The sequence below is a fragment of the Eurypyga helias genome, unplaced genomic scaffold (assembly GCF_000690775.1).
Source record: "Eurypyga helias isolate BGI_N326 unplaced genomic scaffold, ASM69077v1 scaffold18494, whole genome shotgun sequence".
Taxonomy (NCBI): Eukaryota; Metazoa; Chordata; class Aves; order Eurypygiformes; family Eurypygidae; genus Eurypyga; species Eurypyga helias.
Window position 1 is genome coordinate 5,903 of NW_010248442.1, and position 24,067 is coordinate 29,969.

A 24,067-nucleotide genomic window follows, 5' to 3' on the forward strand; every position below is an offset into this window, starting at 1 on the left:
AAAATCAGAGTGTGGATCCTTTAACAGTTATACTGGGAAGGTGTGTGGGGAAGACTTTTATGGGATGTTACTGCCTCTGGTAGCAATATCGAGATGTCTGGCTGTTTGAGAAGAGTTTCTGTTGTCACAGCTGTGCAAGAGACCTGCAGTGCTGTGCAGATAAGATGAATGACAGCAAGCTGGGAGAAACAAGGACAAATGGAGTGAGTGTTAGGGAAGGATATCTGTGACGTGGTGTCTGGAATAGGCTCAGCTCAATGCTGGACTTGATTTATGCTTTAAAAGCATCTTCTTTTAAAAGACCTTAGAGTAGAAATCTTTTGGTAATAATGATTCAGTTGTTCACTTCATTTCCCAGGGCTGTTGAATGCACTGACTGCAGGAATACTCAGAGAAGAGCTGGGCTTGCAAATAGAGAGAGCAAGAAATGGGGGTCGTCCAGAGCTTAAGGCAAACAGATGATCTAGGATGGCGGTCTCCAAACTTTGATTGTGCCTCCTTATCAGCAAAAAAATGAGCACACCTCCTGATAGATGTATATTTTTTTTTTAATAAAATCTATGTGTATCACTGTGCTAATGTATTATGGAAATTATAAAATATGCACAAAAATAGGAATTATTTATACAAAAATATTTTCCTCCTGCACCCCAGTGGGTGGTTTTGCACCCCCCACTTTGGAGCCTGCTGATATAGAAAATTTTGAAATAGAGAGTCACGGCTAATGTAATGTATTACGTATTTTCTGGCACTGTCCAGTTTCTTAGGGATTTAGATATTTCCCCTCCAGGCAACATTCATTTTGGCAGCCTTTCTGCTCCAGTCAAGAATTAAATAGTCCATAGAAATGACACAAGTCTTTTATTTCTAAAGTGGGCTTCTCCAAGTCAGTGCGGAGGTACAGCTGAAATATGTCTACAGCTTTCAGTCTGCCTGTTTGAAGGGAAGAATAGTGCCGTAACGTAATATGTTAGCCCAGCGTGGAGATTTTTGATAAAAGGAGAAAAATATGAAATGTCCAGAATTCTTGGCACATGGAACTAAATGTTGTCTATTATCTTGAAACAGGTGAATGCAAAGTGAAGGCCCGTCCTCCGAAGGTGAAGGGTGATAGGAAGAAGAAGCACCTTTTCCACCATCTGCCAGCACCTCAGCCACCTCTGCAGCCACAGCAGCCACTGCTGCCACCCCCGCCAGCCCCCCAGCAGCAGCTGGCAGAGGACGGGGCACCAGCAGCACGGTCATCAGTGCCCCCCGCAACACCCGCCTCCGTCACGGCAGAAAAGAGCCTGCCCCCAGCTCCCCTGAACATTATTCAGCCCTCAGAGTCACCCGTTGAGGAAGATGACTTTAAACCTCGGCCGATCATTCCCATGCTTTATGTGGTTCCACGGACCAAAAAGGTGGTGTTTGACAAAGAGCGTATGTCCTGCCAGCAGGCGTTTGAGCAGTTTGCCACGCAGAAGAGTCCAAATTGGAGGGAGCAGACGGTCCCTGTAGAAATCCCTGTGAAGGAGGAGGAGAATGCAGAAGCAGAGAATGCTGAGGTTGCTATGGAAGTCAGTGATTTACAGGTATGCATGACCAGCGAGGTGCTGTAAGATTTGCTGGTTGTAAGCAACAAGGTGAGGACCAAATTTGGAATGAGAGGAGTCCTGAGTTGTGCCTGAGCCTCTAGTGGAAAGTGCCATGTTGGTGAGCCACTGAGTGCTTTTACAGGAAGAGGTTGATTATTTCCTCACAGTTAGTCCATGGTTCAATCCATCATTGCATTGATGCTAGCTGATTGATCAAATGTGTTATTGTCGTCTAAAGATAAAATAGAGAACCTTTTTTCCTGCTACTTAAAAGCACAGTTAACACTGAAATGATCATCCCGAGCACTGGGCAGGAAGACCCAGCACCAGCACGTGGTTGCTGCACAGCAACTGTTCCGAGTGCTGAAACCAAACGATCCCGAGGGGAGCTTTGATCGCATCGTGGTTTCGATAATTCTTCTCCCTTGTTTCTGACTTGAGCTGATAGTATGTGCTTTATGCTTCCAGCTCTTGGCCTGCTCGATAGTGTTGCCCAGGGATCTTTTCCATCATGAGACTCAGAATTGGAAAAGTTGGCAGAAAACTTTTCCATGCACAGTACTGTTCATGGCATGTAATCTCTCTCGGGCATCTCTTGGGGAGTGCTTTCCTGTGGACGGCTTCCACAAGAGGAAGAGGAGAATATTCAGGAATTAGCAGCAAGTCAGAGCGATATAATGAGGATCTGTTTTCCTGCATGATGCTGCTGAAAGAGCCAAGGGGATGGCAGAGCGCTATTAGAAATTGTGGGGAGAAGGGGAAACGTGCATTGCCATACCAGCCCGGCACAGTCAACACATCTGGTGCTTCTGAGGCAGAATGGCTGCAGGCTAGAGAGGAAAATACCGCTGTGCTGTGCCATGCTGGGCTGCCGTGAGTACCTTCATCTCTGCTCACTCCTGTGGAACGTTCTTGGGTTTCGTTCTGCAGCTGTGGCACTGCTGCTGGTCTTAAGTCTGTGACCCAAAGCACCGTCGGTTTCTGGTGCAAAGTAACTGGCCTGTGAAGCGCTCGGGGCCCATCGCCCACGGGGACCGAGCCCCTGCGGTTTGCAGTGGTGGGTGGCACACGGGGCAGCGGGTACGGTACAGTATTCATACACTTCTCATAAAGTGCACTGGAATGCTCTAGTAAAATGTTTCTGGTCTGTACATTAGTAATGATGGACTCTGTAGATGATTTTTGTGTCCAAATTCTTTGCTGTTCATGTGATTGACCAGACTTTTCATAAGCTAATGGAATTGGCAGGTTTGAAGCTGTTCTGAGGCTGTTCTGATTTTACGAAAACACTGTAGTTTACCTGACGTCTTAAGAGATAGCACTGGCTTTATCTGCTACAGTAATTGGCTTAGGATACTTTATTGATTACAGCCAAAGGCGGTGACAAGTTTGCTGTGGAAATGGAAGAACTCTGCATGGCAGGGGATCTGCCTCTGTGGTCCTGTACTCTCCTTTGCTTGTTTTGGGGTTCCCATCTAGCTTGTTCTGGTTTCTTACAGACCACTTCTGCTTTTTCAAAAATGAAGATGGAGATAAAGAAGAGTCGTCGCCACCCACTGGGCAAGCCACCAACCCGCTCCCCATTGTCAGTGGTTAAACAAGAGACCTCGAGTGATGAGGGTAAGTGCATGAGCATGAGGAACGTGTGCACGTCTCGTCTGATCTGAAAAATTGTTGAAGCCATTAATGCAACTGGATGGTCTGAAACTTTGTGTGTTTTGCTTAATGGATAGAAAATGCAGTGTGTTCCCATTTAGATAACCCAGCTGGAAACAAAACTCATCTGTGGGAGGTGTCCCTTCTCACCTCCCACCCTTTTTTCTCTTAAGAAAAATATTTTGCTGGCTGCAGAATGAGGCACCATTTTGGGCAAAGGGGAAAAAAAATAGTTCACAGAAAATAACATCTTTAAAGTAAAAGCTCTTTCTTAGCTACTGCATTAAATGAGATCTGTTCACCTCGAGGGCGGCGGGGGTTAGGTCTGCTGTTAGTTGTAAAGGCAAAGTTAATTGTAACTTCTAGATTGGCTTTTTAATTCATGTGAATGTTGGGGTCCAACTTTTCTTGGCAAATGCAGAAATGAGACTTAAAGTCTCGCTGTGTTTAACTGTACATCACTGATTTTTCTTTTCCCACATCCCAGTCACTGTGAATGCCATAAGTCTAGAGCAAAACACGAGTCTTACCTCTTTCTGTGCTGTGAGGTGTGATTACCACTTCTGGGTTTGTCCACGTTACAAAGTACTTGAATATAGAAAAGTTCACGGTGAGAAGCTTTGGCGTGCTGGCGCAGGTACATGGAGATGTGCTTGGCAGTCCCTGCTTTCACGGTGTTTAAAACTTTCTGTCAGGACAACCTCCCTCCTGTTCACTTTCCTTCCAAGAATACATCCACTGGTTTTAGAGACGGGGTGTATCAGAAGGGGAGATGTGGTGCGTGCGTAGCTCTGGTTCCTTACCAGGGATGATGCAGTTGATGTCTTGCGTATGCGCAGTGTGAAGTGTTGAAAGGCAGTCGAGACTAGTTATCTTGTTTTGGTGTGGGACCTTGCAACAGGCTTTGTGCTGAGGATCCTCATTAGACAGCTGCTTTTCACTGGTTTGACTTGCTGGATGGTGTTTGGAGACTTTGCTGTCTGACTCGGGAGCAGCTTTCTGTGGAAGCTGGCATTTCTTGGGGACTGATTTACAGCACTGCTGGGCAAAATCTGATCAAACAGATTCTTCTCTTCCCTGCCAGGGAATAGAAGCAGCTCTCTGCACTCCTTGTTTTTTCAGGGATAATGTGTAAGAATGATGTGGAGGCTGCAGTGAGGAAGAGTGAGCATGTAAATAAGGGAATGCATTTGCCACACTAAGATTCAGTGGAGACAAACTGTTAGCCTTTTCTACTTGGGTATAACTTGCTTGAAATGAGGGAGCTGTCCTGAATGCCCTGTCTCACCTAGAATCCCTCCTGGGATGAGCGGAGGTGATGGAGACATACAACAGTCATTTCCTTTTCTCTCAGTCTGTCACTCTGGTTTATGATGCTGGTTTCATTGACTTCACTGGTACCGTAAATCCTTGCCTGTCTCCTGATGTGCCTTGACTGAAATTTGGACGAGCATGTGGTTTGCGTTTTGGGTGATGTCTTAAAATGCTGTTAAAGGTGCTCGATTTCCTCAAAAGGTGAGGGTTGAGCTCTGCTTTGAAAGGAGGAAGTCTTCAAAGTATCGGTCTGCATGCCCGAGGTCCCTGGTCTTTTTGAATTGGATTTGTGCCTTACACGAGGTGCGGACACGTGAGGCTGAAGTTAAGACACCTCCTTGTACATCTGTGCTTCTGAGGGCCAGCTCAAGCCTGGCCCGCGCTGAACTGGCAGGTGGCTCCTGCCATGAGCAGTATCTTCCCTTAGGAAGGAAAGCCCAGCTCACCCGCTGGCAAGGCTGTTCCTCTTTTTCTCCCTTTCCACTGAATCCCATGCAGTGTGGTGGAAAAGGCGATGGAGTTATCTGTAGGCTAACAGAAATGGCTGCCAGTTTAGTCCAAGATAAAAATGTAGTAAGAAAGCAAAGGTGCTTTTTAGGAAGTAAACCCTTATATGAAGCACAACAGATAGACAGACCGTTCGTCATCTCAAAAAAAGAATCGATTAATTGAACACACTAAAATTTCCCACAGCATCTGGAAAATATGTATTGGATTACCTGGGGGGAACACTTTAAATCTGAGATGTAAACTTAGCCATTAGTTTTTTACTACAATTCCTTTTATCATTGCTGGTAACCTAAGAGTCTGAAATTCTGAAAAGGGAGGTAGAAATGGGGAGGAGACTTAGACTTGCTGAGAGCAGAACATTAACTGCTATTCCCAGTAATTAACAGAGAAGCAGTGAACAATTTGGTTTAATGTGCTGAGCTCTGGGGATAATGTTCCACTAAGATGGTTTTGAGTTCCCCTGGCCAAAGCTCTTCTGTTGGAAACTTTGTGGATTGACAGTGGTTTGCACTCAGAATTGCCTGGAAAATGTCTTCAGTGCTTAGTAAAATTCCTTAATAAGGAATGGTAACTTGGACCCCCAGAGTGACACAACTGGATTCTGCGGTGGTTTAACCATCAAATGCCAAGGGCCTGTTAAAGGTTTTGTAAAACCAAAGAATCGACAAGCTAATTAGCACAAGCAGCACCTGTCAGAGCCCTGGCAGCAGAAGAGGTGGTGTGTGCCTCTTGGAAAGAGCTGGGAAGCAGCTGCGGAAAAGTAAAGTGAAAGCTCAGACCCGGGATGTCTCATGGCCAAGGTCTGTGTGTGCAGGAACAGGTACGGGATGCACTTTGGGAAGGTCAGACCAGACTTGCTGCTGATGGCTGGGAATTAAGAGCGGGCCTAGCCCAACAAGCATGAAGCGCGTGCGCGTCTTCCAGAGAATGCAGCTCCCCGTCGGAGGAAGGAAAGGGGGATGTCCTTGCATCATGCATTTTGATCTTGGCTTCTTTAAAAGGCTGGTTTAGGTTTCCCCAGCTGGAAAGTGGAGAGAATTATGAAGGCAGCAAATCTAGGTCCTCTTCCTTCTTCCTCATAGCCGGTTCAGTTAGGTCACGGGTGCTTCTGTCTTCCCTGTCCTACCCATGAAGTGGAGATTATGTCGTTTAAGAAAGTATTTGAGGCATAGACATGTGAGGTGAATGTTCTTATTTACTGAACTTCTTGTGCTGTCGAAGCATTAGCTGTTTAACCCCACCTTGCTGCGTTTTGCCTCTACTGACTGACCGTTGGTTTGGGATTTTTTTTTTTTTTCCCCTTCTAGAAACATTTCCATTTTCTGGAGAGGAAGATATGAGTGACCCAGAGGCCTTGAGATCTTTACTTTCCTTCCAGTGGAAGAATAAACCACATAATTTCTCCGCTGAAAGAAAGTTCAATGCAGCCGCTGCCCTGAGTGAGCCGTACTGTGCGGTCTGCACCCTCTTCTACCCCTATAACCAGGTAATTCCTGACGGTGCTCAGATGGACGTGTCCGTGGTGGGCGCTGAGCAGTGCCTTCGGTGTCAGTGACAATGCAGAAAGAAGGTTCGTACACGTTTGCACACCAGAGAAGCGTGTTTGCATTTGGCAGAGGTAGTGAAGGGAGCCTTTTTTGTTCTCTTTCCTGGCTTCTCTGGCTCGCTCAGCTTTCATTTTTTAAATCACACATGAAGAGCTTTGCACTGCAAACAGTGTTTCGTGCAGGGAAACAGTGCCCTGTCGGGCATGTGATCGCTCTCGCTTAGATCAGCGCCCGGACTTCAGAATGTATGCAAACAAGCAACAAAATAAAAATGTACTGAGTAAGCACATACATCATGTTTTGGAAAGTACCAGTATGCTTTGGGATGTGTTATGAGCAGGAAGGCAGAATTTATCAGATGAATAAGTTATTTGCCCAGCTGTGTATTGATTTGTTCTTCCATGCTTACAGAGCCAAATCTGGTTTTGTGTCCCCACTAGGAATACGAGCCTTCGGTGCCTATAGACGTGTTGGAAGCTTTTTCTGAGAAAAGCAGAACCCACCTTCCCCTTCAATAAAATCTCTCGATTTATTATACAGACCGAATATAAATTATCGGTTCTGATTGCTGGATGTTGTATAATGGTTGTAAGGAAAGCTGGGTGCAGCTGGGCTGGTTTAATCCATTGTTTTTAACTCTGGTCTGCTTCCAGAAACCTTGAAATGTCCTTCTGGAGAGATTCTTGCAGAAAGAGTAGGGAAGGATGCCAAAAGGATGGGAAAGGGGAAGGGAAGGTCTTGCTTTTATTAATATTCTCCTGTTTTTTCCTGTGGTGCTTTCAGCTGCAGTTCAGGAGTTTAGATTTTTACAAAAAACCAGGCAAAACTTCTCATTATTTTAATACTTCTTTGAGCTTTCAGAATAAATTGCAGCTCCCAGTACAGGAGAGGAGCAAAAGGCAGGGGCAAGGGTGTGCACGAGAAGACAGGATTTACAACTCATTATTTCTGCTGCACGGCGTCAGGTGTTGGATGGCGTTTGGTGCAAGGAGAGTGCTCTGACTTTCAGGTTAAAATTGTGATCAGGGAAGAGGCAATTCCTTATGATGGTGTTTTCTCTTTAAGTCCTTACAGATGGATAAAGACGCTGTCCCAGTCTCTGCAGGGGAGACCACCTCTTTCGTCCACCTTTCTAAGTGCGGACAGAAGACCAAGCCTCTGATCCCGGAGATGTGCTTTACCTCAGGTGGAGAGAACACAGAGCCCCTTCCTTCAAATTCATATATTGGAGAGGATGGAACCAGTCCCTTGATATCCTGTGCCAAATGCTGCCTGCAGGTTCATGCCAGTGAGTGTTTCCTTCTTCACCAGAGCGTTTTGGGTATTGAGAAGCTCCCTCCTTTCTTTGTATGTTGCCTATCCTTGAATTCCTTCTGGGCACGCTTGCCATACCTGTCACTCCCCCTTTTTCCTTTCCTAGTATGTCTGTGTATTCAAGTGCACCTTGGCAGTCACTGATCTTAAAAATGCACACAAATAATTCTTTTTGCTGTTTGGTTTGTTGGTTGGTTCTTCTCTCTTTCACAGGGAAGATTCTTTCTTTTGTTATCTCCCGTTTTTTGTACTCAAGCAGAAATCACAAAGCCGATAGCACTCTTTTGCTGGCTCAAGTACTGGCCTGCTGGGTAAGGTGGTGTTGTCCTTGAGTGCAGCAGAGATTATGGTGTAGTTGGAGATCTGTTTTATTGCTGTCTGTGTTACTGTTTGTAGGAATGGCACTTGATTACAAAAAGGAACGTGTGTCTGTGTGTTTCCCTGATAGTAATGTCTACAAGAAGATCTGATTAATCCTGGTAGAGTGTACCTTCACTGTAGATAGTGTGACATCTAGTTAACATTTGCACTTGTACTAGGAGGAGTGACAAATTACTCTTCAGCTGCCTGATCTTGACAGATGGGAAATCTTATTTGACTTGCATCAGCTGGAATTACTTTCCTTGTTCCGGTTTGGTAGTCCACAGGTCACCGTGCAGCTCAGCACGACTGTCTCTTGTGCAGGACTAGAACGTAGCTTTTATTTCTGTGCTGCATCCGTGATGGTGGTCACTTCTGGCTGATAAGAGCATGTGATGCAGAGTGAGTGTGAGGATAAGGACTGCTTTCCGGCTTCACAAATTGTGATCAGAGGGCTGGACCACCTCTGCTATGGGGACAGGCTGGGAGAGTTGGGCTTGTCCAGCCTGGAGAAGGGAAGGCTCTGGGGAGACCTTATAGCACCTTCCCGTGCCTGAAGGGGCTACAAGGAAGCTGGGGGGGGACTTTTTACAAGGGCAGGGAGTGACAGAACAAGGGTTAATGGGTTTAAATTGAAAGTGGGGAGGTTTAGGTTGGATATCAGGAAGAATTTCTTCCCAGAGAGGGTGGGGAGGCACTGGGACAGGGTGCCCAGAGAAGCTGTGGATGCCCCATCCCTGGAAGTGTCCAAGGCCAGGCTGGATGAGGCTTGGAGCAACCTGGTCTAGTGGAAGGTGTCCCTGCCCATGGCAGGGGGGTTGGAACTGGAATGTTCTTCAAGGTCCCTTCCAACCCAAACAAGTCTATGATTCTGTGATCTTGTACATCCCTAAGTCTTCAGTAGTCCAGTCCATCAGAATGCTTTCAGTGGCCCAACTCTCCTTTAGGCACAGAGGGATGTGGGCATGGAGATGTTAATCTGCAGTCTCTATCAGGGTGTAGAGAAACTCAGCTTTCCATTTTGGCTGTGCTCTACACTTGAGGATAGGACTGAAGTTAAATCTGGCCTGATGTGGTCTCCAGTGTAAACAAAACTGGAGTTTCTCTACACCATCATCGTTACGGGACAGTCTGGTGTTCAGTACGTGTGACTGTCTCCCCTCAGGTCCCATAGTCCAGCTACCTGTGGTCCTCAACAAGGAGTCGGGGCTGAGGTTTCAGCCTGTTCCACGCCGTTGGAGCTCCAGCAGTGTTTCAGTTCAGGGTGTCCGTTTCTTTCCGCTGTCTCCAGATCAGCTTTTTAGAGTCTCAACCCTCCCCATTTTCTAGGACAGGGTTGAATCTGCTGTCATGATTTGCCATATGATGGAAAGAGACTTCAGATGTGGAAGACAGCTGTGGATCTATATTATTGACTTTTTTTGACATAATGTTTATCGGGTTAAGAGGATGATTTTTATAAATCAGGTTATTGTCGCAATCTCAGTGCTTTCTGAATAACTTCTTTCAAGTGTAATTCAGTAATTTGGGACTGTCGTTCCCAGCTGAAGTTTTAGGTAGTTTTGTTAGGATGGGTAAAGGCCATGGGATGAACTTAGTGTTAGGTAGGATGCTGGCCAGCAGTTTGTGGTGTGTTTAGTTTTCTGCCACAGGCTTTCTTTGCTAGCTTGCAGGAATCCCTTAGATCCAATTTTTCAAAAATACTTGTATGGCCTGTCTCTGTCTTCAGTGGCAAACCTCACTGCCTTTTACAGAATTTTAAGGGCTTTTTTGGCCTTATTTCCCCTGTCTTTAAAATAATTAGAACACCACTTTACTATTTTGGTGCTGCAGAGAAGTACATAGGAGGATTTGGTGCTTGCACATGACTGTCATTGGCAGTCTGTAAAGTCAGATGTTCCTAACGCTTCATATAACCAGAAATTACTATTCATTTCAATACTGTTAAATATCTGAAATGCATGTATTTAATTTCCTTGCAATATTAGTGGGTTTGTCCTTCCTCATCACACCACTTAGCAAAGATGACTGCTCAGTCATGCCATAATTCAATGGTTTTAACTGTTTGATGTGCATTCCAGCAGTGGTAGCATCACTTTTGAGGCCAGTACTTGCCTGCAGGATCAAAGTACTGCTATTGGAGTCCTTGCAAAAGAAGGGAAAAAAATTTTGAGGGCTACCTGTTCATTTTTACACCTTCTGCTCCCAAATTCTTCCCACCATCCCAAAGATGACTTCACTTACGACTTTTGACTGAGCCCAGAGTATGGAATATAGTTACTCAAATGCTGCACCTGATTGGAAAGATGCTTCTGAACTGAGAAGGCAACAAGTCAGTGCTACAGCTGTGTTAGCAAAACTCTGAAGGATGTAACTTTTGTTTTTTTTTCAGGCTGTTACGGAATACGTCCGGACTTGGTGAATGAAAGCTGGTCTTGCTCACGGTGCTCAGCCAGTGCATGGACAGCGGTAAGCATTTAAGCCTCTACTGCTCTGGAGACAAACTGACTTAGAAATCTAAAAAAAAGATAATTAGATACTCTGACAGAGATGGGTGGTGGGAAGGTACAGCTTGCCTTTGCATGCCAGATGTGGTGTAGTATTTTTTTGGGGAATGATAGGCTGTCTAGCAGAGCTTTTTGGTCAGGTTCTGATGTTGTTTTGTTCCCACAGGAATGTTGCCTGTGTAATCTCAGGGGAGGAGCTCTGCAGATGACCACTGATGGGTGGTAAGTGCTGTGTTTAAGTATTTTGTCCTTCCATACTGCACCTAACGTTCTAGTGTTGTGAATTTGGTCTTGATGCTCAGTGCAACACCTAGTTTCGGCATTATAGAAGCCACGGCTGCTCTCTAAATTGGCAGGATGAGTTTGAATAACTGTGCTGTCTTACATTCTGCACCAGGTTTTTCAGGAGCAGGGGAAATGTGTCTCTGAACACTGTTAAATTTGGTTCATTCTGAGACCAAAGTCTTTTCAGAGAATGTTTAGTATCATGGAAAATCAGATGCATCAGAAGGTTTATCGCTCTTCTTCCAGGGACATTTACCTTGTGCAACTGTGATTAGCAGGCAGTTGGTACTGTTGTCAAGGCTGCCGACCACCCTAAATATGCCTTGATACTGAGGGAGTCCAAGAAATGTTAAGTGCCCTCTGGAGTATTTAATTCAAACAGTGGTAGACATTGATTTCTCTCTTAACGTATTTTTTCAGGTGGGTCCATATAATCTGTGCTATTGCTGTCCCCGAGGCCCGTTTTGTCAGTGTAATAGAGCGTCATCCTGTGGATATCAGTGCTATTCCAGAGCAGAGATTGAAACTGGTAGGTGTCTACACCTGTAGAGAGTGTTTCTGGACAAAAGCCTCCCAAAAAAGGGCTTCAACTAGACAGAAAAACATTGTGTGGGATCATAAAAAGCTGAGATTGGAGGTGGTGATCTTGCTCTTACTTCCAAATGCACCAGGAAGCTGTATCGTTTGGATGCTTCCTGAGGTACTATCGCAGTGCTTTGACATACAGACGAGTCGTGATGACTACACGTGCCTTCACTCTCCAGGAGTGTGCTCTTACCCTGGGCAGAGCCTGGGACACTCACCCTCCTGGCAGTCAGGGCTAAGCTACCCGAGACCTTCCTTTGCCAAAAGCACTGCAGGGCAGGAGTGTGAAGGGATGTGGTGACTGGAAAGCAGCTGACACATCGCTGACTTGTTCATCTGTAATTTGATTTGTCTTTCTTTACAATATTTCTCTTGCTCTATCAAGAAATCTCTCATAGAAATTAATAAACATTTCTTTGCGACCGTGACTGCAAGGTGGGACTCTGCAAAGAATTCAAAGTCCAGCTACCACTTGTTATTCAGCTGCATAGCCTCGTCTGAGGGATTAGTAATGGATGATTCATTAGCTCAGAGCAATTAATCTTAATGTTAGTTAATGCCCCCATCGCTATAGTGTGTTATTGCAAAATAAATTGTGCTTTTGCTGCTTTTCTCGTGCAGAAGTCAGCTGGGTGGCAGTTGGGTGTGGGGGAAGGGGGTGTAGCAGTGATACATGGGGTAGCACTGGTGTATTTGTTAACGGGGCAGCTATTTAGTGCAGGCAGCCCAGCCAGGGCCTGGATGAGAGATGAGGAAGAGTCTGCTTCCAGAGTTATTTCTCTGTTGTGCAAATGGGTTTTGTACACAAATGTGAATGTAAAAAGCATTCATTATTCAGGTGGAGTGATGGAGCGGTGTGATGTGAGGGTGATAAATCTTGCAGCAGTGGTTCTTTATGGATCATCTGACATTTCCAGCATGCATCCTCTTCATTACCAGCACTTGTAACGATGAACTAAAAATCCTTTTACACAAGACTCGCTTGTATTGCTTAATGGAGCCTCACAAGGAAACATGACTTAATCTTTAACTCTTCTGTGCCTACCTTACACTCCTGTAGAGTCAGGGTAGTAGTAACGTACGTAACACTGCGTCTCCCTTCTGCTCCCAAGCATTGGCTGTGCCATCCCAAGCCTCTGCACAGACCTGCTACACATCTTTCTGTTTCATCCCTGAATTACAGCCTCATCGTTTTGCTCGTTTCCTCAGCCTTGTATTCCATTTGCACCTCATGTTCTCTTCATGTCTCAGGAAAGGCAGAGAATTTTTACATGAAGCACCTTGCCTTACACAGTCTAAGAATGTGATTTACAGGTACTTTATTCCTTACATTGAGGTTAGCAAGAGCCTGGCTTGTAGCTCAATTTTTGCCAAAGCCTGGCTTTAAGCACTTCACTTGGGAAGTGCTGGTATGGATGATGCTGCACACTGCTCTGTCATAAGCAGAGTAGCTTTTCTAGAGGTGTAATGCTGTTTTGTTTCTGCCAGGGTCTGTCCTGACTGCCAGCAGGGCATGTTGGCTTAGGACACAGGTTCAGGTCTGGGTCTTGAGTTTCTGTCAGCATGCCAGTGTAATCCCTCTCCAAGATGCCTGGTGCCCCAGTGCAGCTAGCCCAACTGGTAGGATGTAAGAAGTAGGGTTTCAGACTAATTATTCTGTGATCGGGAATGTCATCAGGTAAATACTGTTGTATTTAGGCTGATTATAACAAATACTTGCGACTGCCTTTACAGTATGTATGCACGCACCAGCGAAGCCTGTTGAAAACAGTTGGTGTTGTCACACGTACATTGTGGCTTTTTGAGCGTCGTTTGCTACAGGAAAGCAAATAAATTATCTTGAGCTAAAATTGAAATGGGTTTTAGAGTTATGAACTAGGTAAAGATTAAAAAACCGTTAACTGGGCTGGCAGAATGTAAGGGCAGTGGTGCAGTGTGTGAAGGGCAAAGGAAGTTTAAATTGGACAGGGTTGTGGAAAAACACACTCATGAGCTGTTGTGGAGAGTTTTAGGATTCTTTATAGGAATTTGCAGGTAGTTCATGGAGCACGTGGGGAGTCAGTGGAGGGTTGGGGGGTGTCTGTTTTTCGGAGGCACGCAGCTGCATTTAGGAAATAAGGTGAAGGGGACTAAAAGGCAGCAGTGTTGGATCTGATAACTTTGGCAATGACAGAGTTGATGCAGCACTAGGTAAAATTGGAGAGATGGCCTTTGTTGCTGGAAAAGATGGAAAGGGAGAGTAGGAATGATGTGAAGATGAGGACAGTTGAAGTGAAAGGATGAAGGTAATGGAGTGAGGAGAAGGGAGGGTTATCTGTGAATATTTTTTGATTTTTTTAGTATATTTGTATTGTTTTAAGTTGCTGTGAGAGGACTGAGGTAACGAGGAGTTGGAGTGAGCTGTTTAAAGGTACACCCTGTTCTTGGAGTATGCACCAGGCCTCCCCTTTCAAGCAGACCTTTCAGTCCATTTGTGGGCATTGCATCACTTTGAAGAATGCAGTTTGCATGCCTCCTGATTAATGGTGTATCATGGGCCTGTGCACGTAAATTATTTATGACGTGGAAATTTGGAATAATTAGCTGTCATTCCTCAGTGGAGTAAATGAATTGCAGTGTTCATCATGCAGGAGACAGCCCATTTCTTACTCTCAGCTATGACCCGACTCTCCGGTGAGCATTTATTCTGAAGATTTCTCCTGTGCTTTAGGCCTTCTCTCATCCTGCCACCTCCCCTCCCACAGAAAATGTCTTGAAAATCTACATGTGCTGCTTTACCACAGCGCTTGGCCCCGGTGCTTTGCTCCAGCCCGTCACCCACACTTCCAGATTTTCTGCATTTTCACTCCTTCCGCCACCTTCTACATTTCAGTCTTGCTGTAGCTGACATTTTTCTTCCTCCTTTGATCACACTTGCTCTGAACATTCCATGGACGGAGCTCTTTTGCCTGTCATGAGGAGTTTGCCTTGCCACAGGGATGTCATTAGCTGGGTGCTAATCCTTGGAAGAATCCCGTTCGCATCAATGAAGGCAGATTCCCGATACCGGAGAGTTCATGCTCTCTTGAGAGGCTGCATCGAGCACCCTGTGTATCAGCCGTTGTCCCTGCTGGTGGGAGAATTGGGTATCGACAGTTTAATAATGAGAGCTCACTGCTCTTGACTTGCTCTCGGTGCCGTGTTCCTGCTGTGCGCTTTGCTGTGCTGCTTATCTGGCTTTGGAACATGGTTTACAGAGCGATAACGGCATTGCTTATTAAGTACTAAAACCCACATTCTGGCAACACTAAGGCTCTGGCTTTGAATTTCCTGGCTTTTGTTAGTTTAAGTAAAAAGGCCAAATTAATCTTTGGTGCAAACATACTGACTTCACGTAATTCACAGGAAGTGAATTTGCCTTATTTCGTCTACACGTGGGGCAGACCCCAGCCAAGGCGGGGTGATGTGGCACAGAAATGGGGAAGAATGCACCTCCCTGCCTTCTGCGTGGTTAGCTTTCAAGGAAAAGCGAAATAACTCTTTGGAGAAGGAACGGTCTTTTGTTTGTCTTGGCGATGTGTTGCAGCTAGCGCGGTGGGGCCCTGGCTCTCGGCTGCGATAACGCAAGTAAAACGTAACCTCGGAATTTTGCAGTTTCTGGATAGTTTATAGAACGAAACCACTCCTCACTCTTTTGAGGGTACACTTTGAAGCTCAGACCTAGAAGCAGAGTGAATTTGCACTTCTGGGGGTTGTGTTGCTGCTTGTGTGATCTCGGGCAGCTTACGTTACATTTCTAATCCCGTGGGATGCAGTAATTCATACGGATCTTAAAATTGAGGTCACGTGTTCTGCAATGTTGCATACTTTGAGCATTTCTTGAATGGGAGCGAGGTAGACGAGGGGCCACAAAGAGGGGAAGAAAGGCCCTGTTTAATATCAGACCCAGCAGGAAGCAAAAGCAGCTGTCAGTCGTGTGCTTACAGCACATTTATGTTCAGAGGAGTGGATGGATTGGGAGAGGGGCAGTGGCTGGAGCAAGCCAGCGTGGTGTGCTTTGGAGACGGGCACTAAAATTACTGCTTCCCCCTCTTCGTCCTTATATGTGGAAATTATTTCCTTGTTGTGAATGAATTACATCGCTGTGTAGTCAGATTCATGGGCACATGATGTCTCTCAGGGTTTTAGTTGCATCAGCTGCTCATAAACGCGTGTTTGTCACTGATTTTTCCCTCCTTTGCCTTATCCGAGGCTCAGATAATGTAAAGAAGCTACCGCCGCTCCATGACAGGTTCCCTAGACTTAAAAAGTTAAAAGCCAAGCATGGTGTTTCCAAATAGTTCCCTGGAAACGTTACACAAGTGTCCAATGTGAATTTCTCTAGATAGCGATTCCCAAAATCTGGTCTTCTATATTTCTGAGGGGCTGGAAACAAGAGTTTGGTACTGTTAGGGTGTGAGGAAGTGCATCTCGTTTCCCACTGACATGTAATTCTTGCTGTGGGGTCTGCAGTGCCGAAAGGTTTGTGATTCTTAGCTTTGAAAAAATTCAGATTTTGTTTAAAACTAGTTGCACATCTTAAGCTAATTACCTGTGCCCCCTAAGTGCTCTCTGATTAGATTAGCCTAATAACTGGGCCTGCTTTGCTGAAAATGAGTTTAGGAAATACTGAATGACTTAATACCTTTTTTGCTCTGTAATTGTGGTGTTTGGGACAATGCTTTCATTTCTTCCGTTTGCAAACCAGTGACTGAATTATCTACAATAGCTCGTCTGATATGGGTACGAAGAAAATACTCACAGTTGATATGTGTATGTGTGTAAAATAAACACGCGATATGTGGTCCATTATGTAGAATTATATTCCATTAGATCTAATAGGTATAATGTTCCCTAAAATATAATAGAACAAGTTATTACGCAGTTATTATGTGTTCTGTTCTTTCAAACGATGAAAGCGTTATTTTCTAGCAGCGTATCCACAAAGATGGGGCTGCCGTTTGAATTCACGTGGCTACATTCCTTGTATCTAAGGAGGATGAGCGCTGAGCTGTAGCAGTTCTCTAATGCCACTGACGGGGGGGTGCCTGTTGTGCCCTCCCTTGCGCTCAGCCCCCCAGTGAACAGGTTTCATCCTGCTTGGCTGGTTCGGGAGGGCTGCGTTACTGGTAGATGTTGTCCGTGGGGATGCTGAGTGAGTACCTGCTGATGAGTGATCGTAGGCATGTGCATGTAGGCAATTCTGAAGCTACTGGACAGGACCTCTCAGCAGCAAACGTCACCCGTTTGGGCTGTGGCTTCTGAGCCCCAGACGCTGCTAATACAGCCTTTTCCCGCGTGTCGGGTACCGGGTGCCGTGCTGTTGACTGCCTGCATAACGCTGCCCTGCGTTTCTTTTCAGAAATGTGTGTACTGTCGGAAACGGATGAAGAGGGTGTCTGGTGCCTGCATCCAGTGCTCCTACGAGCACTGCTCCACCTCCTTCCATGTGACCTGTGCCCACGCGGCCGGCGTGCCCATGGAGCCAGACGACTGGCCCTATGTTGTGTCCATCACTTGCTTCAAACACAAAGCAGCTAACCAGAATGTATGAGCTTTGGTTTCGGTTTGTGGGTTTGGTCTGGTTTTTTGGTGTGTGTGTTTTATTTGGGGGTGTGTTTATGTATACAACAGTTTCTCTGCACCTGTATTTTTTGACACAGCTTTTACGATTGCAACCTGCAAATGACTCCCTTTTCTCCCTAACACAGATTCCGTTTCGAAGGGAGGTGACCCTCGGACAGACTGTGATTACAAAGAACCGGAATGGACTCTACTACAGATGTAAAGTGATTGGCATGACAACACAGACTTTCTATGAAGTGAACTTTGATGATGGTTCATACAGTGACAACGTTTACCCAGAAAGCATTATTGTAAGCAGCTCTCTGTGGAGACTAGTGCTGTTGTAGATGAGTACAAAGTCCTCTTCCGTGCCCTCTGGGGTGGAACAACAAAGTAAAACTTAAAGAACCTTAATTTAAAAAGTAAAGCTGCTGTTTGCACAGAAAAACTCATTCTGCTCTTCCCTACTGTTCTTGTTTATGACATTATCTCATGTCATTTTTTTTGTCCCTTTACAAAGATGTGCTTTTGCCATATGCAGATGACTTTCCAGAAAGCAGTGTTTGTTTTCAGTTGCTCCCTGTTTGTTTTGTGGTTGAATAACCTCTTTATTTTTCAACTGACAAGTGTGATTTCGGGGGGGAAGCAGATTGTCTGTAAGCACTTCTGGTTCAAAAGAGGGAATTCACCAAATTGAAGGGATGTCTAGAAGGGGCTGACTTGTCAGCTTTCTCGTCCTGCCAGTGCCATTGATTCACCATGTGAAACAGAGCAGGTCACCCTGTTTGTTTTTGTTGATCCAGGAGATCTGATGCTTTGGGATTTGTAATGAGAGATTTTGCAGAACAGAATTCTGGCCCCAGAAGGAGGGGCAAGTGCTTATTTCTGGTCTCTCCCTAGGTAATGGGTTTGTTTGAGATGCCTGCAATTAATCACAAGTGCAGAAACTTTCTTATATTTAATTAATTGTGTTATCTAGCAACTTCACTGAACAGTGATTGTAAAACAGGTCTTTACCTATTTCTGGAGCTTTTTTGGTGTTGGCTGTCTGACCTCTTTCTCTTTACGTCTTCAGAGCAGAGACTGCGTCCAACTGGGACCCCCTCCAGAGGGCGAGTTGGTTCAGCTGCAGTGGACAGATGGAGTCGTCTACAAGGCCAAGTTTATTGCAGCCCAGATCAGTCAGATTTACCAGGTGAGTGGAGCAGTAGGCACCTGCTTCGTGTCGACGTGTCCATTGTGTAGCTCCCAAGTGTTGAATGCTTGCTCCGGGCGTGAAGGGAGAGCCTGGCTTCTGAAATTACTACTGCTGGTAGTCTAAAGAGAAATACAGTGTTAAAATAGGATCAGGGTAAAGGTTTCCTGTGGCAGGATGTGGATAGGCATATGTTTAGGCTGTATCTGCTGTCAAAATAGAAAATAAACTTGCCCTTTTCCTTGTAGCTGAGATCTGACACAGATGACTGGGGTCAGAGTGACCTATGGAACGGCTCTCTGTGGCTGTCCTGTGGCAGGAGCTGAGCTTGTCGCCGTAGGTCCCCACGAGTCAACATTTACATAATCACAACTTTCCTCGATGCTTTGAGAGGAAGTAAGGGAAAGGATGGGTTAGGAGACTGCTTCAAGGGGGGAATAATCCTCTGGTCTTGGCAAGGTACTTTGTAGAGCAGCAGCAGCCTGTGGGAATGATGTCCTTCATTAAAAAAAGTGAGAAATCAGAAACCCTCAACCCCTTGGCTCACACTCTCTCACCATCTCTGCTTTTAAGGTGAGAGAAGCTGCAGCCAGGTCTGGGTTTGTTGGGTTTTTTTGTCTTTGAGTCTGTTCCACATAAGGGATTTTTGTTTGTGGAAGGTTGTAATAGTCAGTGAAGGGAAGATTGCACCTTTAGGTTTCAGCACAAAAGGTTTTATGAAATGAGGTACATTCATTTGATTAAATCCTTTTTAAATGGTACCAAGGAGATGAGAATTACAGTGACGTGGAAAGTACACGTTGTGCACTTCCCTTTGAAAAATATATGTTGAAATTTGCAAATAATTGTTATTTTGAAGAGATTGATTGCCTCTGGACAAAGGCAAAGGAAGTCCCGTAGCTTGTATTTGTTTGAAATGGGGTTGTGGTTTCTGTCCTTTCTACGCAGGGCGTTTCATGTCTGTGCGTGGAGAGCACAACAACCCACCTTGTCAGCCCCCAGTCTTTGCGGTGCGTGTAAGGGGTGTTACCTGCTGCGGGGACGGCAGGATCCGAGGTGACCCTGGCTGTGAATCAGCACAGCATGTAGCTCCATCGACATCCGTCGCTACGCGCGCTTTCCAGTTTAGTCACCCCGTAGGAAACTGCCGTTGATTTCTCGGAGGGGCGCTCAGTTGGAATAGGCTTTTCCATGGGTCCTGCCAGATGACAGAGGAGTGTGCACGAGGAGTCTGTGTTTCAAATCACGCACTTACCTCTAAGTAGAGCCCTTCTCCTTGGGGAAGAGCCTGAGTAGCTTTCACATTGGTTCCCTATGTAGATATTTTTTCAGTACTTAAGATGCATGTCTTTTATCTGTTTTGGAATAGATTATAGTTAAAAACACAGCGGTTTTGTTATGAAATAAGTGTGTTCAGAGGAAGACGGCGTGGATCCGCTTCTGCGTTTTAAGCTTGTCTTGTTCTGCAGTAACCTCCCAGTTCACATCTCTCAGTGCCTGTTCTGTGTGCTAAGCTTTTTAAAAAAATGGAACTTGAAATTTGCTCTAATGTGTGTTCTTAACAGGGGTCTAACCCATATCGGTAGTTTGGAACTTAAATAAACAAGGTCCAGCCACTCTGTGGTGGTTTAAGATGGCACTGCCCTCGGTTGCCCATCCTGCCCTTAGTCTGGAAGTTGAGCTCGTGTAGTGGAAGCGTCAGACAGCAATCGGCCGGTGCCTCGCTGTTCGACTTCTGAATTTGTGACTTGTATGGTAGTGGTGCTCTGTAAAACCAGAGACTAAACAAGGCAGGTAGCAAATTAAACCACCTCAGTAGGGCTCAGCAGAGCCTCTTCTCCCACCTCCATCATTACTCCAGCTGATGTATGCTGCTCCGGGAAGGGACCTGAGCAGGCGTCGCTGAGCTGGGGTAACTGATGAGGTGCAAGACCTGGGCAGCACAGGCCGCGTTCAGAGCGCAGATGCTTTCTTCGCTCTGAATTTGTCCAGTCTGAACCTGACATCCCATATTAAGCTGGTTGTGTACATCCGTAGGAAGTCTTGTGCAAAGGAAATGAGAAGCTCTTAAAAGTTTTTAATAGTTTTAACATTGTTATAGGCACATTTCCATGAATAAACATTCCTGCAACATCACATGCATAATTCATGATACAATCAGTGCTTAGCAAAGTAGGTTTGATATCAGGAGTTAGGACTGTCTTTGTACCTGGCTGACTACTTCTGCTTGTTAAAATACAAATGTATTTTGGTAGCTGGAATTGTTTCCTTATGACGTGTGAAAATGCTTTGTTTAAGAGGAAAGAAATTCTTATCACCATATTGCCTGACTACAGGGTTGCCTTTTATTGTAAGTGAAAAGCTGCTTTTTTTTCAGGATTTTAATCAAAAATCAGTGTAAATCTCTAGTGCTCTGACTGGGAGGAGGGAGCAGAGGTGCTGGTCCAGCTGTGATACAGACATTTTAGGATCCACAGGAGCCCTGAATGAAACCACTGGGGCCGAATAAGAGGGGTGCCTGAGCAGCACTGGCACCAGCACTTTTTGGGTTCAGGATCCTTAACACAGCTTCGGGACACGCATTCTGCAGCAATCCCAGGGACACACAGTGCCAGGAACAGGGCATCATCCGTGGGAGCTAGTCCCTGATGCTGCCTTGGTATTCCCGTGAAGGGACCGTATGTGGCGAGGTCTGGGAATGGACTGTTCAAAGACTGGAAGTGTAGAGGCCAAGCTCTTATTTCACCTTCTGCCTACTCTGCAGGTCGAGTTTGAAGATGGTTCGCAACTAATGGTAAAACGTGGTGATATTTATACCTTGGAGGAAGAGCTCCCCAAGAGAGTGAAGTCTCGCCTGGTGAGTATCAAAGCAGCTGGGACTTGTCCATCCTTCTCCTTCACATTTTCTTAGCATATTGTTTGGACATTAGGTGAATGCAGCCTCCGGTTTCTGCAGCTGTAAAACCACTTGTCATTCACAAAATATGTAGAGTAGAAGAAATCCTCGATGTGAATGCTTGAGAAGCATTTAAATGATTTTTCCCTTTCACATGTTCAGGTCTGATTTTTGTTTTCTCTGGTTAAAAGATTATGTTCCTATCATTTGACACCATATGAATTTAGTTATGCGGACTGCCCTCCTGTCTGAACACTGCCTTTCATCAGAAGGGAGGTGAACTGCTTACAGCTAAGGGGTTTCTGGAGAACTGATCAGACATGGGTCCAAACCCCCGTTTCTCACCAAGTACGAGATTTAGAACGTCGCTCTTACCTATAAAGCTCTTAATCTAAAAGATCAGGTTGTCTTTAACTGCATACAGTGGAATTACTGAGCCTAGAAAATACAAGGGATGTATTTCATACCTCTTTTTGGTTCCAGATGTGCTGGGTGTTTTCCAACCTGATGCTTTAACCTTTAAAGCCTTCTCATTTAAACAAATGATGAGATTGGTTTCTACACAGAGGGAGAATATATAGTTTTCTTCTTCATTCTAAATGTCTGTTATATCAGCCTCTGCAGGACAGATCCACAAAGTCAACCCGGGATGAGGCTGTGGGCTTCTGTCTCTTTTGCAAGACAAAAACCTTCCCTTAACAATATCTGACTTGCTGTGCCAAGTTAAACTGGTGATTCACTGACCCTGTGAATCCGTGGCCACGAGCAGAAGTGTGAGATGCAGGTTGTCAAAAATGGCCTGGTGACAGGCAGTTCTGTGGAAGAACTGACGGAGGAAACATTTCTTTGCTTATGCATGAAATCTTCAAGGATTTTATCCCAAAAAACACTTGGAGAAGCTAGGTTTCAGAAAGCATTTTACATCTTGTGTGAGGTTGTTAATCTCAGTAAGACCTCATGGCAGAAATTTTAGAGGTGAATGATAATTTACCTTGTTATCCTCGGAAGACTTTGGGTGGCAAAGAAGGGCCCTAGAATTAATTTCTAGGATGTGCACAGCATTCCAGTTTGTGCACAGTATTCCAGTGTATTTAAGCGTGTCTGGTAATCAAGACAACATGTTGGAAGCCTGAAATACAGGATTTGGAAAGAAACATACTCTTGGCAGTGGAGACCTCAGGCTTCATAGCAGTTCCAGAGAAAGGAATGCGGGCTGGAAGCGGAGCGAAGTTTCAAGGCAGGTTGAAAGTGAAGGCTTTTCTCACGCACTTGCCGCTGCCAGAAGCATTAGACGCTGCGCCGTGGCAGTGGTGCTCCCCGGGCTTTCACGTACGACAGCAGAACAAAAGGCCAAAGCTGTAGGAGGGAATTTCTACCAAGAAACGCATCTCGTTCGAGAGTGAGAGCGCAGGACGAGCAGAAGCAATTGGTTTGCAGCGATCCCCAAATGCTTTCTGTGGGTCTTTTTTAAAGACATTAGGGAAGCCACGGTTTTCTCCGTGCCTTCTCCTAGGAACTGAGTAACCTGAAGAGGCAGAGGATGGGAGTAAGCAGAGAAGTGGCAAGGCAGGAGTGAAGTGAGAGATACTCTGAAACAGGAAGGCGGCACCTCGAGGGTTTCCCTTTCCAGTTTAGCTTCAGAAGCCCAGAATGTTTAATTTCAGCCGTGTGCTTTGCGTGGTTTGGAGTTCGTTTTTCCTACAGCAGTACTCTGAACCGGATTGTTCACTTGCTATCCCCGCCGTCTCGTTGCACCGGCGTGTTCCATGCTTCGCACCCGTGTCCCTGCGTACCTGCTGTGCCTCTAATGCTTGTGCTTTCCTGTCTCCTGCAGTCCCTCAGCACTGGGGCCCCTCAGGAAGATGTATTTTCGGGAGATGAAGCGAGACCAGCCAAGCGTCCGCGGCTGGGGAATTCAAGAAATCCCGAAGAATACGGACAAAACCCAGATTACTTGGCCTTTATGGAGAGCCTGTTGCAGACACCGTACCAGTCTGGAACTCAGAGCAACATGTTTTAACCAAGATTAATTAAAAATTACATTAACCCTTTTTAAGCCTTTGGAAAAATAAACAAGCAACTGTTGAATTGAAGACCATCCTTGTGCAATAGCCTGCTGTGAATTCCTTTCGTCTGCTCTTGGTTTGGACGGCTAGAAAATCCTGTCTGGCTGCACACTACCTCTACTTTGCCAGACTTTGCTGACCATTAGAGTAGGGAGTTTGAACAACCTTCAGACAGCATTTCACACAGAGACTCTGGAAGAGTTTGTACAAACAGCTTTGTGACTGGCTCCTTTTTATGAGGCTTGGAAAGGGTTAAAGTTTGACAAAGTGACTTTTTAAAATATGGTCAAACTCTTTTGTCTTTAAAGGTGCTATTACATTGACTACTGAAGCAGCCTTTGGAATTGTGTTTTCTGTACATAGACGTCACCTTTGTGAAGTTTTCTATAAATGAGCATTATTAAAAAAAGAAGCAAACAAAAATAGGAAAATGAAAGTTTCCACAAAACATTTTTCTAGATTATGGCTTTAAAACAGAAAATAAAACAAAAATCCCTCCCCCTTTACCCCCAAATGAAATGTGACTAATACTACAGCGGGGAGAGAGAGAGCAAGAGCAGATGTCTTGGGAAGTTCTGGGTTCTTTTTTGTAAAGAAACACTATCTTCTTTGTACGCTGGGAAGATGGGGAAGGAAATGTTTCATAGCTGGGCTGTTTCTTACCGTTAGTTC

At 45.3% G+C, this 24,067-nt stretch overlaps 1 protein-coding gene across 1 annotated transcript in view; it reads left to right on the forward strand.

Annotated features, from left to right (window-relative positions):
- KDM4B (lysine (K)-specific demethylase 4B) overlaps positions 1–23,835 on the forward strand; it is a gene marked incomplete at its 5' end in the record, with an annotated part of 28,774 nt that extends 4,939 nt beyond the window's left edge. The window contains 12 exons of the mRNA XM_010151054.1: positions 1,069–1,574; positions 3,077–3,197; positions 6,365–6,543; positions 7,670–7,892; positions 10,671–10,747; positions 10,952–11,007; positions 11,491–11,599; positions 17,036–17,221; positions 17,385–17,549; positions 18,314–18,433; positions 21,198–21,290; positions 23,164–23,835. Coding sequence (XP_010149356.1) covers positions 1,069–1,574; positions 3,077–3,197; positions 6,365–6,543; positions 7,670–7,892; positions 10,671–10,747; positions 10,952–11,007; positions 11,491–11,599; positions 17,036–17,221; positions 17,385–17,549; positions 18,314–18,433; positions 21,198–21,290; positions 23,164–23,349 — 2,021 coding nt within the window. The remainder of the gene's footprint in view (positions 1–1,068; positions 1,575–3,076; positions 3,198–6,364; positions 6,544–7,669; positions 7,893–10,670; positions 10,748–10,951; positions 11,008–11,490; positions 11,600–17,035; positions 17,222–17,384; positions 17,550–18,313; positions 18,434–21,197; positions 21,291–23,163) is intronic.
- Between the last annotated feature and the right edge of the window lie 232 nt (positions 23,836–24,067).